General features: G+C 44.6%; 1 protein-coding gene across 4 annotated transcripts in view; it reads left to right on the forward strand.

Moving 5' to 3' along the window:
* MXRA8 (matrix remodeling associated 8) overlaps positions 1–16,718 on the forward strand; it is a 38,250-nt gene that overhangs the window by 5,822 nt on the left and 15,710 nt on the right. For 3 of the 4 annotated variants that reach the window (XM_086764465.1, XM_086764467.1, XM_086764466.1), the window contains one exon: positions 619–743. In XM_086764465.1, the coding sequence (XP_086620591.1) occupies positions 619–743 (125 nt within the window). Of the gene's footprint in view, positions 1–618; positions 744–13,211; positions 13,416–16,718 lie in introns of those variants that run through there. The other variant, XM_010127824.2, reaches the window with a different exon arrangement.

Consider the following 16,718-nt stretch of genomic DNA (forward strand, 5'->3'; position numbering starts at 1 on the left):
ATTGCATTTGCAGAACTGAAATGGTTTTGGAAAGTGGGTTTTCCTTTTCCTACTCATTTTTAAATTAAAAAAAAAGAAAGTCAATAACTGTAGCTCTTGTAGACCTCTGAGCTAGCTTTAAGCAGAGCATGCTGGCTTTTCTGTAGAGGCATCCATTCTTGCTTGCCTTTCCCTGTGAGACAGAGGTACAAAACTGAAACAAGGAGTTCTGTGAGTCAGAGAATTAGACTGCCACCGTGTCACTCTTGTGTCAGTTCACTGAAATAAGTCTGAATTTTTGTCTTGGTCACTGCATGGGCACTAACGCATCTTTCCTCTGCTGTGCTACTTAGAAAACTTGTAAAAAACTATAAAATGATGAGACTTATCCCCTACTCTCAAATGTAGCTGAAATTGGCTATTGTGTTTCAAAATAACGGGAAGGAGGAGGAGGTTCAGTGGACAGTGGGGTAATATAACTGCATGTGCCTTGTTTCCTTAGGGAATTTTGTTTAAAGTAGAAAAATAACATGAAATATTTATCAAAAATGACGTATTTTACTTGTTCAATGGACAAGACTTGGTGCTGATCAGGCAGATCTTGTGCTGAGGGAGTGTCGTTGCCTTTGGTACGTCTAGGTCTGGAGAAAACACTCCCGGAGCCTCTCAGCAGCTGCCAGCACTTGAGAGTCCCATAACCACTTACAAAGTGATTGATGTTAAGACAAGGATGTGGAGTCCTGAGCACGGAGTCGGCATATCAGGTAAAAAAATAATAGCTTGGAATTTGTCAGGTTTATTTTAAGGCAATTAACAATTCACAGCAGCATGCTTCTGGCTGAGCTTTGTCATCAGCCAGTGAGGAATTGGTTAAACTTGAAGAATAAGCAGTCACAGAATGTGCCAAAGAAAAAAAAAAACAGTAGAAGAAACTACAACAGTTGTAGTCAGCAGTGTGACTATGTGTAAACAGCACCACGTTACTCACCAGCTTCGTTCCCTGGGTACTTTTGACTCAGAGCCGTTTCCTCTACTGACAAAGGGGTTTTGCCGCTGTCAGCGCTGAGCAGCTACTTCGTTATGGAGCAGCCAGCTGGAATCTGTTCAGCTGCAGAATCAGCAGGTATGTCCCGAAGGGATGATCTGTGACCGGTCACCCAGGCTTAGCAGGCCTTGGTTTGGCTTCCCTGACCATTCATATTGTTTCAGTTACTGTCCAGGAGATGCTGCTGCATAGGATCTTTTCTGTTGCTTTCCCGAAGTCTTGATGGGCATCTTCCAGAGAACTCTCCATGCCTAATTTTACTGTCTTTGTGATGTGGGAGAATGGCCAATTATTATTATTGGCATCTGGCCATCTCTGAGAACTTCTGCTGTAGGCCCATCGGAAGGTAGGACAGAGGGAAATGCGTCCTACTTTCTGATAACATCATTCATCCCTTGGGGAAGAGAAGAGGCTTGTAGCCCTTGGAAAGACAGGAAAGGCTTTCTCTCACAAGTAATTTATGCAAAAACCTGGGGCTGTGAAAAGAAAGTGAGCGGAAAATAACAATCTTGATATTTGTGCCTTGGGTGCAACGCTTTCTCCTTGACTGATGAAGTGGGGCTGGGGAGTGGAAAGGAGAGCAAATAAAAATACACGTGTGTAGCTTTCAGTGCAGTGACAGCTGCTTCTGGAGGAGGGATGCTAGGTTCAAGTAACTTGACCGTTTCCACGTTGTACTGATGGAGGAACATGGGTGCACTGGGTGTCATGGGCCTGCTCCTCAACTTGGAGTGGGAACTCCAAATGAGCTTTACTTTTTTTTTTCTTTTTTTTGACTGTGGATTTTTGTTTTGCTTTGTTTTCCTTCTTGAGCTGGTTTCTGTTACCTGAGCATATGCAGCCTGTGAGGGGGATGACAGGTTCCGTGGCTCTGCAGAGCTCTACAAGCTTGTGCTGTTCTGCACAGCTGTGAGGAGCTGGACTGGGAGAGAGCAGTACAAAGTACGTATGCCATAAACTGGGCACTGGTACAGATCAGCTCCAGGCAATAACTCAGCGTTAGCACTCAGGTTTCAGGTATAAGCTTCGAGAGGGCAGTGAGATCTGCTCTGTTGAGCCAAGGGGGAGTTGTCCTATTCTGTTCTAAAGGGCTATCGCGAAAAGCCTGAAACCAGCAAGGGGAAAGCCAGTTTGTTTGCTGTGTATTCCAGCCTGGAGTAGGTCAAAATCAGCTTAGACGAGCTCCTGACTTTGGCTGGATCCTACGGAGTGATCATTTCTTTCCCTTAACGCAGCTCAGTGTCAGTGTTTCAGGGTGGTTTAAACTGCACTGAAGGGATGTGCTGTGTTTGATGCGAGAAGCTTTTTCCCTTTTGCGTTCGTGACACCTCTAGCAATGTTCTTAAAAAAGCAAGTCAGCTCTGTCACGAATAAGAAAGGAATTACGCAATGATGGAAGCTGTGACTTCTACTAAAGAATTAGGAGCTTGAGTCTTTGGGGGTAATTGCTGATTTCACAATATTAGGTTAGGTGAGATGGGGTCTCCAAGTTTATATTCTTTCTTTTGTCTGTCCTAAACTATTATATAGTGGATTTTGTTTTGTGAAGCACCTTTTGTGTTCTGCTTCAGAACGGCTACATTTTTGTCATGGGTGAATGTGATAATTTTGAAAAGTGCTTTGGCGGTTTGGGTGAAGGCATTACAGAAATATTCCTTCAGTTTCACTAGAAAGTGGTAACAGCTCATAGTGGCTTAGTGTGCTTCGGAGGGACGCTTTCGCTTGCCGTTCTGCACAGTAACTGAAACACTCACTCCTCTACTCTCTCATTCAAGTACCTCGTTATTTCATGGACCCCAAAAGTACCAAGGCAGCAGCAGCCTTCTCTGCTGTGGTTCTGTCAGCAGCACCTATGACTGTAAGAGCCATGTTTCTATAAATTTACAGGATCTGTGTTCAGCTAAAGCATTCCCTCTGGTCCTGTCTGTTGAAGGTAATTTTGCTAGAATCATCATGCTGGGGTATTTCACTCTTCCATAATTCCTCAAGGGTCACTTGAGGAGCAGGCAGTTTTTGCAAGAAAAATTAGGCAGAGTTGTGTGCTTTTTAACCATTTTTCATAAATCACACTTTTCAGAGGATGCCCTGACTCCAGCATACTGTTAATTTCCTCGTTGATGACTGGATACTCTCTGTTGGTGTTTACATTTAATGGGTGGGTAAAATTCACCTCAGCTATTGGCTGATTTGATGGAAAAAAGGAATACTGATGTTGCTTATTGGAGTTAGAAATCCTCAGAGACCAGAGAACACTGAAAGGCTGCACGTTATACCAACAGTTTAACTGGGATTATTGTGTTATTTAAGATATAATAATAAGTGAGGAGCCAGGAGCTTCTGAGCTCTGACATGTTTCCTCTGTGATGTTTGGCAAGATAGTTAAAAATGTCATTTCTCATTTTCCTCTCTCAAAAGGGATGAAGATCCTTTTCTTCTCAAAAGGCTGGTAGAAAGTTAAATTTGGTACTGTAGTACAATACTCAGATCTCTGGCTAGAAGGAGCATGCTGGTTCAAGCAAGAAGGTTTGTATGCAGAAACAGAACACCTGATTTCTAAAGGAGGCAAAGCAAGCAGCACCCTATTTTCTTTATCTCAAGTTACGGTTGCCAGAGTCCTCTGGGATTAATCTAGAGCAAATACACAATTTGCATAGCCTACCCTTAAAAGTTGGCCAGGCTCCATGTTTGTGTCTAAATTTGGCAGCAGGATTATATTGCATTATGGAAAGCAACCTCCTTTCGGCCCAAGTATTTTTATTTTAAATGAAATGGCCTGCAAACCTGAGGTGAATAATAAAACTCCCTGGGAGGCAACCTTTGAGCACCGTTTTCAGAGCCAACCTATTAATTTTTCCACTCTTTCCCAGTCATTTCTGATCCCAAAATAAGATGCCGTCCCTGGAATCCCACTGCTTAATTATTTTAGGCGGGTGCAACAGATAGGCTGCAATTAGCGTGAGGAATGGAGTTTCCCTTCAAAAGCTCATCGTACCAGAACGCTGTTCCCATGCACAGAGAGACCGAAAGATGTGGTTTCAGGCACAACGCTGATGGTCAGAAAGGGGACGCAAAATGGCATCTCTCAGCTAAATATGTCTGCTCCCTGAGCACTCTCAGAACTTTTTGGTTCTTTGCAGAAATAAACAATGCTGTGTGTTTGTGGCTTAAGCTTTTCCCACGTGAGAGAAACCTGACCTACAGCTGCCAGTGTGATTGCTGGAGAACTGCTCTGGAAAACGCTCTGTGTAGTCCTCTCCGCTAGCACTGCAGCCGTGCTGGTAGTGGGTGATCGCCGCTTTCGGTTTTGTTCTGGCGTGACAGCTTAGCAGGTTACTTGTGAGAAAGACAAGCAGAAATAGGGAGTTAGGCAGTAACAATTATGACGTCAAAGCTCGTTTAAGTATATGTGAGTCTTCTTCTTCCTCCTTTCTCCTTCAGAGTGCTTTTAGGTTCAGATCTTCTTGTTTCTGATAAAGGAGAGCAGAAGCACAGGGCTCCTTGGTGATGTATCTCTCATGTTGATGAGCATCCCATCATGAAGTTTGGGCAGGACAGCCAGAGACTGCTGGTATGTCATTCTGCCTGTGGTGAGGATGGGAGGAGTGCGATTCTGGTTGCGCTGTGTTCGAGGTCAGCCAGGACTACGGTGTGGTCAGCCTGCTAGGCTTGCTCAAGGCACGTGTGAGTGAGTAGGAGCACTGGACAGTGCTGCAGGATTTCTGGTGGCCTTTGGTCCACTTATTTCTCCCCTCTCTTCCTTAGAACCTGCCTTCCTTGTGTTGGATTAACAACTTCCATGTAAACTGCCTTGAGATCTGCAGTGAAAAAACGTGCACAGGCCTCTTCTTTACAGAGGAGTGTTGCTGAAGTGGAAGATGGGACCCAGGTCTGCCCGTTTGGTGCCTTTTTTTTTCTGGAATTTAGAAAGTGGATGAGTAACAGCCAGGTGGAATGTCACAGTTCTGAGCTGCTGCCTTCTCTCACATTTCTTAAGACAAACACACTGGCTGAACAAATGTTCAAAGTGGTGATTTTATCCCTCAATCATTTCCTCCTGAATCTTGGTGCTGTCTACCATCTGCCAAACTGGACCAGTATGAGGTATCTATCCCCTCGAGGGGAGCGAGCGGTTTCAGTGTGGCTTTTGAAAAGTTAAGATGCTGTAGAACTGCAGCTCCCATAGGGGTGAGTCAGTCTCCTGTCATGGGTTGGATACCCTTCTGCCTCGGGCACTTGGTATTCAGAAGTTAATTTGGGGGGGGATCGTTTGTCCCTACAGATCTAGAAGTTTTGGGAGCACTTAGTTGCAAATGGTAGCTTGTCAGCAACCCTGAAAAAAATGTCCCTGCTTCCCAGCAACGCAGAGTTGCTGGCTGCTGCTGTGAACCCTAGATTAGCACAAGCATATACATGCATAGAGCCAGCTCCTGAAGTTATGATTGATGGTAACTCCAAATTTCCATATTTTTTCCATCCCCTCAGGAACTTCATGGTTCATGTAGGGGTTTTGAGCTCATACTTGCTTTTTTCTTTTCTTTATTTTTTTTTTAAATTCTGTATATTGAAGACACTGCTGGCTCTCCGAATAGACTAGGAAATAACTACTAAATATTTTAAACAAAACAAAATTTAAAAAATATAATTTCCCTGTAGTCTCCTGAAATGAATTTTCACGTAGTGCCGGGGCTTCCTGGGCTCCCCGAGGCGGCACAGCCTAGGCAGCCAGGTGCTACTGGGCTGACGTGCAGCTGGGCCGGGCTGTATTTCTTATTCTGCCCCTCGTCTGCTGGGTGAGTTCGGGTGAGTCATTTCCTTTTGTGTTGGATGTCTCCCTCCTGCTCCTGTCTGTTCAGACTGCAAACTTTTCCTGTGAGAAGCTGCCTGTGCTGTGTATAAAGCCTGCCTGTGTGGAGCAAATAAACACAAGCGTGATGCCACCAGTAAGAGGACCTTTGCAAACGTGAACGAGGGAGCAGGAAAAAGCACATAATGTGCTTTAGGTTGTCTATTTTTAAAGACATTTTAATTGAAACAATCAAGGCAAGCCACTTAAAATTGGCTTTTTTTTTTTCCTCCAAATAAAACAAATTTATTTTTACAGAGCACTGATTTTTCCAGATTTCCCTTTTTACACGCTTTGGTCTATGCCAAAGATATTAAAATTAAGATATTAAACTTATGCAAAAACTATAATTTACACCTCCTTTGTGGATGTCAATGAGGTGCTTCTTTGTGTCTCTATTTCTGTTCCTGATTTGCTTGCTGCCTGTTGTTTTCCCTATTTCTCATTTGACCAAAGTCAGTGCTTTTGTAAGGTGAGGATTTTGATTCTGCAGGTACCTGCTCTGTGCAAAGGGATCTTGATAATGGTTGGTGCCTATGGATATAATGAAATAAAATAATGATTTTTGATATTTGATATCTGAGAAAATGCTGGCTACACATGTGGAATTCTGTTTCTGTGGCTAGCTTAGATATAAGATCACAATCCACTGTTACTGTCATCTAAGAACTACTCCTTCAGCTTTATCAGGAGGCACTGCTATAGGGCAGGGTACTGTAGATTTAAACCCCAATTAAGATTTTTCAACTAAAAAGGAGTTTAAAAGAAAGTAACGGAGGAGATGGGTTAGTACTCAAGTGTTCCCTTGATCAGGTGCCTTAGACAAAGTCTTTACCTGCTGAGACTCCCCTCAGTGAGAACATTTATTGATCAGTTGAGATATGATCTGTTGAGTTAGGCTTAAAACTTAGCCTAACTGCAGCTGATTCAGCTGCTTATTTGGGACGATGTGGAATTTGATGCTGATTCAAAAGAACTGTTTTTTTCTGTCAAAAATATTTATTGTTTACAGGGTTTTGACAGTGATTTTCACAGGTTATTCATAGCATGATACGTTCTATGAACAGGCAAATCTCTTCAGCACCAGAAAAAATATCTGAGCTATATGGGATCTACAGAAAAGAGAAGGTGAAGAGGAGGAGATTCTGCATTCTCTTTTATTTTCATGAAAAGGGTAACCAAATTTCACCATTACCTAAAGGTCTCTAGTGGGAGAATTGATGATCTAATAAGTATTTGTGACACACAAGGTTTTATGAGGAAGATTCTTAGCGAGTGTAAACTGATACAGGTCCATGGTAGTTAGTATAAGCTTGCTGATTTATACCTGCCTCTGATGATTTTTTTTGGGCACATAAATCCATTTGGTTTTTCTCCCCGCACTGAACCTAGCTTTTTGCATTTCGTATTGTGGAAGAATTGCCAAAACACATTTTTATCTTGGAAAAATAATCTTCAGACTTCAGTCTGGAAAAAAAAATGTGTTGGTTTCCTGGGCAATTTCTCTGTTTTTGTAACTGGTTTCTATTAATGGTTTTGAGATGAATCCCAGGAATCTGAAGCTGATTGCTTTCCAACAAAAGGGGGTGTTTAAATATAGTGCCATCCAAAGATGCGAGACGACAGGAACCGCTGAGCTGTAGAGATGCCTTACGGCAAAAGATGCAGATGGAGCTCTCTGACCTGTTAAAAGGACAGCGGTGCTGGAGGAACGTACCAACACACACGTGCACACCTATGAATCGATTCAGTAAGAGAGCAGTCTGCCTGGATGCTACAGTTTAACTCCTCATCTCTGCATGTCTAAGTCTCTGCTAGGCCAACTGCAAAGCTCAGTGCATTAAGCAGGAGATCAAAAGCCTCTTAAGATTCCATCTAACTAAATACCTTGCATACCTGGACGTTCACATTAATTAATTTATGCTCCAACGCCTTTGGCACACAGGGAAGCAGAGCTTTCCAGCTGGAAATCCAAGACAGAAAGAAGTTGGGGAATTGCCTGCAAAGGACAGCCCCCAAATAGCTCTTACTGTTCCTGGGCAAGCCTCTCGTTTCCCTTCAGGAGCGCTCCGGCATAGCATAGCTCAGACCGTTGCAGTGACGACCACTGGGGGATGGTTTTTTTTTTTTTATGGACTTCACCTTTCTCTTTGCTGAAATGGGCTGTCCCAGAGGTTTATTAACTCTTGCTATGATATTGTTTATACATACCTCGTGTAAATGGTGTCAGATCTGCCATTCTCATACACTCTGCAAACGTGTTTGCCTCAGCTTCTGGTTTGGTGACTGCATTGCAGGCTGGTGATCGCGGTGGACTCCAGTGAAATAAAAGAAAGCAGAAAAACATCTGGCCAGACCCTCAACTTGTCGTTCTGAATATGCTCTTCAAAAAAGGCAAATCAGGGGCTTTTGCATTTGTGGCTAGGGAACAAACATTGCAATGCTAGGTCTGTAAGAGATACACAGCTTGTTACATCACTGGAATAATGACAGGCTTCGCTTGACAGCCCTGCTATTGTGGTTGGGTTTCAGTTTTGTCCTTTTAGTTCACAGCTCTTGCTGCAAGTTGGATTATTTCAGGCTTGCTTAGGGGATTCATTGCAGCTGAAAGATTTATTTTAATGAGAATAGCTTTGCAACCAAATGAAGCCTCCCGGGAAGCGCGTACCCTCTGGTAATTCACATGGTTCTGTGTTACATTGCTCTTTCCCATCAGCAGGCAGCTCTGAAGGGCCCCCCCTACCCACACCAGACCTTTCTTGGAAAGGGGGAGTGAATATGGGTGCGTATTTATCCCTCTTGAGTGCTACAGATTGATCACACTACTGGCACGACAAGGGTTGTTTGAGCCATTCCCCCTAGGAGATACATGGTGTCGGTGTACCTGAACCCTGAACTGCAGTACCCCTGTGTCTCTCTTTTGCTGTTTCCATGCAAAGCTCTATTTCTGCTTATGTGTTTGGCTTTGCAGGATCCTTGCTAGCCTTGCCACAGTACCTGTCAATTAGCGCTCTTTATTACCAAGCTGTAGCATTCCCTGCTACTTTTCAGTGCTAGGAATTATCCTTGCTTCTGCTCATGGGTAGATATTTTCTCCTTTCCTTAATCACGGCAGAGTACTATGGATTCTGTGTTTAAAGGAGATCTAAAGAATCTGTTGGTAATAAGCATGGAGTGTTGACAAATCCTGTACCTAAGGCCTTGTGCTGTAATTTGTGTGTTTGTGTCAACAGAGCATTAATCCTGGCGTGCCTTTTCAATACATTACATGTATTTATAGCTATGAAAATGGGGTAGAAGTGGCCACTTCCGCTCCTGCTTCCCTGAGCTAATGGTTCTCAAAATTGCAATAAAAGGATGGGGGGTACCTCTCGGCATCAGACCTTCTTCCCGATCTGATACTTGCTTGGTTTTTTTAGACTGGTTGTTTTCAGTTCAAGTTTATTAGAAGGTCTTTCAGTGCAGCCTGCAGCCATGGAGAACAAAAATGTTAAAATGGAAGAGACTGGGAAAAGGAGACTTCCTGGTGAACACGGCTTGCCTCTTAGTTTCCCGCTAACGAGTTAACCTTTTGACCCCTGCGCCATTTTTGGACAGGGCTTTTTTCCACCTGAGCCACCAGGTGGATATGAAATATCTGTATCATATCACCTTGTATTTAATTTCTGAAGAGATGGGAGCCTTTCTTCTCCCTGCTAGCCTGATCTGTGATGAGGATGGCAGGTGCAGAGCTCCAGGAAGCAAAACAGCTTGTGTTGGTGCTGGAAGGTTCCTTTCCCGTGTGTGGATGAAGCTGCTTTCTTTGGACAGGGTTTGTGGTCAGGGTAGGCAGCTGTATGTGCCGCAGTGGGCAGCTGAGCGATGCTGTTTGTTTTGAGAAGCAATACCCAAAATATCTCTGGGGTGAGGAAGGAGGAAGGCTAGGGAACACTGCTCAGGCCAGCCTCCATGCAGAATCTAGTTAAAAGTTCAGCTCCTGCCTGGGCAAAGTGTTGACACAGCTGCCCTTACAGGATCCTTTTGGACTAGCAAAGCTCTAGGAGGACAGCGCTGAGTAGAGACTGTGCAGATTTAAAGAGTGAGGAAAAGGCAAAGATTTGTGATACAGCCTCCTGTGTCCCTTTTCTCCTCTCGTTGCAAACCCCAGAGAATTCTTTCCTTCCATGAGTGGTTTTCTTCAGGAGACTTCAGTGGGTTCAGCCTGAAGTTGGCTCCTTTCAGTCAGGAAATAGCCAATTCATGACAGCAGCAACCACAGCAATCTGTATCCATCCCAGCAGTCGTGCAAGAAACAGCCAGTAACCTCTGCAGTGCCAAAGCTAGGAGGCAGAAAGGTGGAAAAGCAACCTGGAATTGCAGCCTGGATGGTTGTGCCTGTGGTTGAGAGAAACCAAGGGAAGGAGAGGGTGCTGTATTTGCTGTCCATACAGTGGGAAGAGCTTCTTGCCTCCCAGCCAGACGTTTTCCAGGCTCTGCTCTGATGACACAGCTGAACAAAAGGCTGTCAGAGCTGAGCCTTTTGTCTGGCTCCCTGGCCTGACAGAGACGACAGGAGAGGCTCCTTCTTCCACCAGGCTTCTGGCTCAGCACCTCAGCTGCTGTAGCTCGGTATTGTCTTTGTGGTGATGCCTGGCATCTGGCAGCAGGTTTTCAGTTTGGGGAAATGGCAGAGCAGGAGCCTTTGCTGCATGCAGGTGGTTATGGAATTGAAGTAATGCAAATATCTGAGGCTTGCAAAGACAAGCCTACGGTTTTGCATTAGGGTTACAGCCGGACTGGAGATGTGAACGTACAGGCTATTGACACACCTCAACTGAGGAAGTGTGGGAACATGACCGTCAGTGACTGTTTAACTAATTACCCACAAACTTCCTCACTGAAGAGAAATGATGGAGTTGAAGTTTGCAGTGAAATTTTGTGGGGTTCTTATCTGAAGATTATTTTAGAGCTTTTCACTAGAAACAAACCAGCAATTATCTGGATCTGTTCTGGACAGTGTGAAGACCTGCTGGAGTTAACAGTAGGCTTTTTTTTTTCATGGTCAGATTATTTAATAATAATAGCTCCAGTTTCCTGAAATTTCTCTGGACGTGTCTGGTTCTGTCTGCTGCTGGAGTCAGGATCCTAGACTGGATGAAGTTCTGATCTGACTCAGTCTGGATGTTTCCAAAGTTTCCCTTGTTGTACAGTATAATTATTTAGATGTTTATTTTTGTTTTTTGTTAGAATGCTTTCCTCTTTCCTGAAACACAGCCCCCTCTAGGGTAGAGGAAATCTAGATTGTGGTTTACTCAATGGCACAGAAAAACGTCAGAAGGAAAAATTCAAGTGGAGCAATTACGTTTATTTCCGTGGAGTGCCATGGGAAGGCTACTAGCTTGTATTTTTAAGCTCTCCTAGGAGAGTCCCACATATATTTAGCTCTGTTCTATAGGTGGATATTTAAGAACAATAAGTTTTAATTCCCTTTCCCCACCATTTTTCACTTGATGACTAATTTGATTGTATTGTTAAATCCACTAAACACCTTTAACCATAAAGAACAATAATCTAACAACAGAATGCAAGCAAACAGAAATTGTTACCATATTTTATTTTTTAACATATACTAGCAGCAGCTCCACTATTTCCTGACTTTATACTCACATAATTTTCCTGCAAGTCTTATCTTAAAAGACTCCTGGCTAATTCAGTCGCCTACATGGATGAGGTTGTTAGGCCTACACAAGGCCAGATTCAGATGGAGCCCGGCTCCAAGTCTAAAGCAACATTTACACCTTTCATACCCGTATCTGAAGGTGCTTTACAGAACAGGGTGTTGAATACTTTGACCCAGTGTCTTTTACCATCTTGTCCTTGAAAGTAAAATAAATTTTTCCACTGGAAATGAATTGCTTTTTTCAGAACTCAGACTTGGATTGATGTGGAAGAGAAATATCTTAACACTTGGAGAGTCAGCAGAGGAGACCAACATAAACCAGTTTAGGGCCTGTTCTAAATGGGTCACCCAGCAGCCTGATTAAGCTGTTTCCCACTATGTGTGAAGATTGCTGCCCTCTTTGGGTTAGGCTGGTCTAAAGTTTCAGCTGGTCTAAAGTTTCAGCTGTTTAAGCGGTGGCACGAGGGCATGATTTCATTCCGTGCTTGGTTGGCCCTGCCACTTTAAGGAGTCTGTCCCCTCTGAACATCCCACAGCATCTAAAGAGGTAATCCCCTAAACTGAAAAAAATGATGGCTGGCTGGTCTGCAGATGCAAGCTAAGGCGATCTGAACTCTAACTGCTCTGTGAATGTGTCGTGTAAAGGGTGTCTATAGATTTTCTTTTGTAAAGCAGTGTTTGGAGTTTAAGAATTCGCTGCTGCTTTCTCTGCTGTTTGTCACTGATTGCTTTCAGTAACCGACTGTGTTGATACTCCTGATCCTGTGGGCACGGTGAAGTGGGTTATACAAACACGGTGAACTACATCAGAACAGGCTTTAGGAACAGGTTAATGTCATTTATCAGTCTTTCCCTTCAGCAAAGACCGATGAAAATTCAGGCGCTGCTTGACGCTGTTGCTGTGGCTTGGCACTGCTGTCAGGGCTGGTGTTATCTTGTGCGTACGCAAAGGAGAGCAGCGTTTCAGGTCTTCTGTGGTTACAGTGACTGCAGTGCGTTGGCTCTTTGTCCTGGTGCCAGTCAAGCACCTACTAGCCTAGCTCCGTTCTTGTATGAAGGGCTGACAGCAGAAGTTGTAAATCTGACCCAGCTTTCTGTGTTCTGACCTCTGTGACAGGGAAACCTGTTCCCCATATTGCAGTATTTTGGGGCTTTTCGTTGCGTTCTAGGCTCTTTTGCCTGCACTGCCCTGAGCTTCCACGTATTCAGATGTTATTATCCTTTCGCTAAGATAGCTGCTATTAAGCCCTTGCTTACAAATCACAGGACAGAGTAAACATTGTTTTCTAGGTTGTCCTCTGAGACTCTAGCTTGAAGTAAAACCATATGAGGAGACAAAGATCAAAAAGCCACTGAAGGCAACAGAATAAATCCAGTCCCAAGCAGACAGCTGGATGAGTGTCAAACAAAGGAAGGAACAGCTGGATCAAGTAAAGCACAAGGAAAATTAGTTCCATCCCTAAGGGGAGGGAGAAAGATTGTTTCTAGAGCCCAGAGCTGTGCGAGACCAACTTTACCCGGTAAAACTTTTACATCAAAGTCGGGGGCAGATCAGAAGGTCCCAGAGGGAGGGGAAAGAGAAGAGTGGGTGTTTGTAGTAATCGCGCAGAAAGCGTTAGGGGAAGGAAGGAGGTGGAGTGTGAGTGGAGGGGGAGAGCAGAGTGGGGAGGTGGGGAGCTGGAAGTTGGAGGTGGAGTAATTCTGCAGAATATGAGCTGCTGTTCACAGCTTTCTGGATGTAAATTGATGAGGTCATAGTGTTTTCCAGTTACCAAAAAAAAGTTTAAAAAAACTTCGACTTGTTTTTCAAGAGAGACGAAAACACGGAGAAGCTGAAGAAATGGAGCAACTAGCAAAACTCCTTCTGTGGCAGATTTTGCTTCAGCAAAGTAAGCTCTAGCTGATCGGCATGATGTTACTTGTTTGTATTTCAGCTGCAGGGGCTGGAGGCTAGCGAGATTTTGAACTGCTAGCTTTGTAAGGTTTTGTTCACATTCCTAAGTTAGCTGTGTTTTCATCTGCGAGGGGAGGGAATAATGGATTTCTCTTGCTTTCTGGAGAGGAAAGGGGAGAGAATGGAGAAATACTTGAGGTTGTTTAAGTGGTACTCCATTCAGCATGTTTGTGCAATCTGTTTTTTCCTATCAGTTACCTTGATCAGCAAATGCAAAAAACAATAAGCTTGAATGTGAGTACAGTAAAGTTGGCATGGTTAGATTTACAGGATCCAAGGTTATTTTATACTTTTGAAGAGGCAGAAACAGCTGGGGGGAGTGTGTGTGTGTGTGTGTATGCAGGATGGAGGAAAAATTGGAGTAGTTTGTTGTTTGTTGTTTTTTTTTTTCCTGTCAGCAAAAAGACATAGGAATTCACTTTTGTGCAAGGTGCAAGAAAGGGCTGAGGACAAGTCTGATGAGCTTACGATAGCAGAATGGCTTGTGCCTTTTCCTTAATCACAGAGTTTTCTAGAAGAGGAAGCAGATTCAGGGTCCTGAGAGCCTGCCCCCAAGCTGAACAGAGAAACCCCAGTAAGGCTTGGATGGCAGGAAAGGATTTGAGGATTAATTGCAAAACCCCAGCAAATCCACACCTGCAACACTTTGGGCTCTAAGGAAGGCACCTGTGGCAAGGACCAATTACAGCTCTAAGAACAGGATGGAGAGACTTCAATCTGGGTGCTGACAGCAGGATGTGAGGAGCACAAGCTTTTTGGGAACCAGTGACCCCCCTGCTCTTCACAGCCCTGTTAATGAAAGGCAGTGGCTAGCTACCTGAGACTTTCAAAACTCCTCAGTTTGTAGATGGAGTAAGCTGAAGAGTTCTCATTTTGGACCTTAATTAATCTAGTTTCCATGTCACCACATCACCCCCAGTTTTGTAATGCCTCAAGGCAAGGTTTAGGAACCGGCAACATGTGGGATTAGTCATAGGGACAGAAGGGTTAAAGTGGCTCAGAAAACTAGTGTGTGGTGGTGGGTTCAGCCTGGAGGAGAGGCCACATGTTGTATTTCAGCAGCACCAGCCAGTCCAGTTACTCCCCAGTGTGGTTTAACAAGTTGGCAGAGCTTGGGGAGCACCCAGGGCAGGAATAGCAGGTTGGGTTGCTATAGCGCAGTGGAGGAGCTGTGTAGAGGCAGCAGTGTCCCACCTAAGGATGGATGGTCTCTGATAGATTTTTTTCAGGTGTATTTTGGAGAGAGAACTGTCCATATGCTAGGCAGCCCTGATGTCCTGCTATCCCCACACAGATCAGGTTATAACATAAAGAGTGAGGATGGGAAGGGGAGAAAGGAAGAAATCTGTGCTGTTCCATATTTGCTGATATGATCCCTTCTGGAGAGGAACCACACCCTCAAGTGTTAACGTCTTACAGGGAGGAACAACACTGTGTTTGGAATGGCTCTGCAAACTATTCCGTGGGCCTGCAGCCAACATGAGGGCCACAGAGCAGAGAAGGGTTTATAAAGCTGAGCTAATATCTGAACTGTCTGTGAGAAACTTAGGGCAAATCTGTGAGGGATCCTGATTGTGCTGTGGCCAAGATGGCGGTTGGTTTCTTGTACAAACAGAAGGCTTCTTCCTTTCTGCTGAGGCAGCGCATTCTTGCTTTTTGCCGATTCGTGGGCATGTTCGTACCTGCAGGGAGGTGCTGGAGTTGTTGGGACTAGACGGGTGGTTGAGGGCTCCCCAGTCCTGACGTACTTTTTGAAAGCAGAAGACTCTCCTGTTGAGAAAGTTGTCCCAGGAAGCCTTTAAAAATAAACAAACATAAAGACTTAGATAAAAGCCCAGTTCAAAGCCTGGCTGGACCACCAGTTGGCTTTGTAAGGGAAACCTTATCTTACTGAAAAGCTTAGTCGTGCAGCCCCAGGTCAGCAGGGGATGCCCAGGTGGAACTGTACTGCTCACGATCTCCCTCCTCTGCCTCTTCGTGATGGACCCAGGTGTTATTCCTGGTTACTGCTCAGTGGGTTTAAAAAACTGGCTATCAGAAGAGACCTGAGCTCATTTGTGTAGCTGTCACTTGATGTTACTGCATTGTGAGCCATTATAGCCTCTTAGATGCTGGGTCAGCTCCCTGGAGAGTCAGGATGGAGCCACTGCCATTCTCCAAAAGTATTTGGCAATAGCTTGGTAGCACAGGCTGCTGTTTCTGCAATACTTGTATAATGGCTCTACAGAGACCATTAAAGCCCCTGCATAGACAATGGGGTCTGTGGGAGAAATAAGGAATTTGACACATACAGATTTTGTGCAAAACACATCCTTTCTCTAGGACTAGCCCGTTTGTGCCCCTAATGTAAAGGTGATGCCGCTTCCTTTTCCAAAAGAAAAAAAGAGGCTGAGAGACCAGGAGATGTTAGAGAAGATGTGCAAAGAAATGGAAAGCTGGACTTACTCAGGCAAGCAGAGCGTCAGCCTCACAGACGGTTGTTTCACCCCACATGACATTCATTTCTCCAGTGACCTTTTAGTTTTTCTTTCCTGCCCACCGCTACAATCTGGACTTCTGTGATGCTTACTGCCTTACTGCTGCTTACCCTCGCTCTGCAGACATCAGTGGCCCGGCTCTTCCCGTGTTCAGCAGAAGCGCTGCTGGTAGAGCTGCAGTTGTCACGTCCCGTGGAGCACACGTGCCACTTGCCACTCAGGCTTCCACTTCTGCTGTTTGCAATTTCCTTTTCTGCTGTGTTAGCCTTTCATCCTCCACTATGAGACAGGAACTTAATGGTTTCATTAGCGCATGCATCTACCTGTGAAGCAGACCCTCTGCCAGCAGCTGCCTCCAGGAGGAGAGAAGTGGTGGTGTTCAGGCAAGACTCAAGGGTTGGTTTTCTGTTTGAACGGCTCCAAGGACACTGCCTAGAGAGCTCTGTGTGTGTAAGATGTCTGTTGGAGCCTGAGGCTTTTACTTCTAGTTTGCCTGCAGTTTTCCTGGCTTAGTTCTTTACTTGAAAAGTGGAATGGATTCAAGTAGTGAGAGCTGGCTCTGCCTTTTACAAGGGATTAGGAAACACTTTTGCCGACTACTTTCCTCTTCCTATATGGTGGGACCAGCAGAATACCTCTGGGATCCTGCTGAGAGGCATGCCGAGTCTGCACAGAACATGTCAGGGAACAGCATATAGGTATCTCTTTGTTGGTTTTTTTGTGGGTATATCACACAGGGAGAGGACAAAGTGATTAGCCAT

The sequence above is a fragment of the Chlamydotis macqueenii genome, chromosome 21 (genome assembly GCF_036417535.1).
Source record: "Chlamydotis macqueenii isolate bChlMac1 chromosome 21, bChlMac1.mat, whole genome shotgun sequence".
Taxonomy (NCBI): Eukaryota; Metazoa; Chordata; class Aves; order Otidiformes; family Otididae; genus Chlamydotis; species Chlamydotis macqueenii.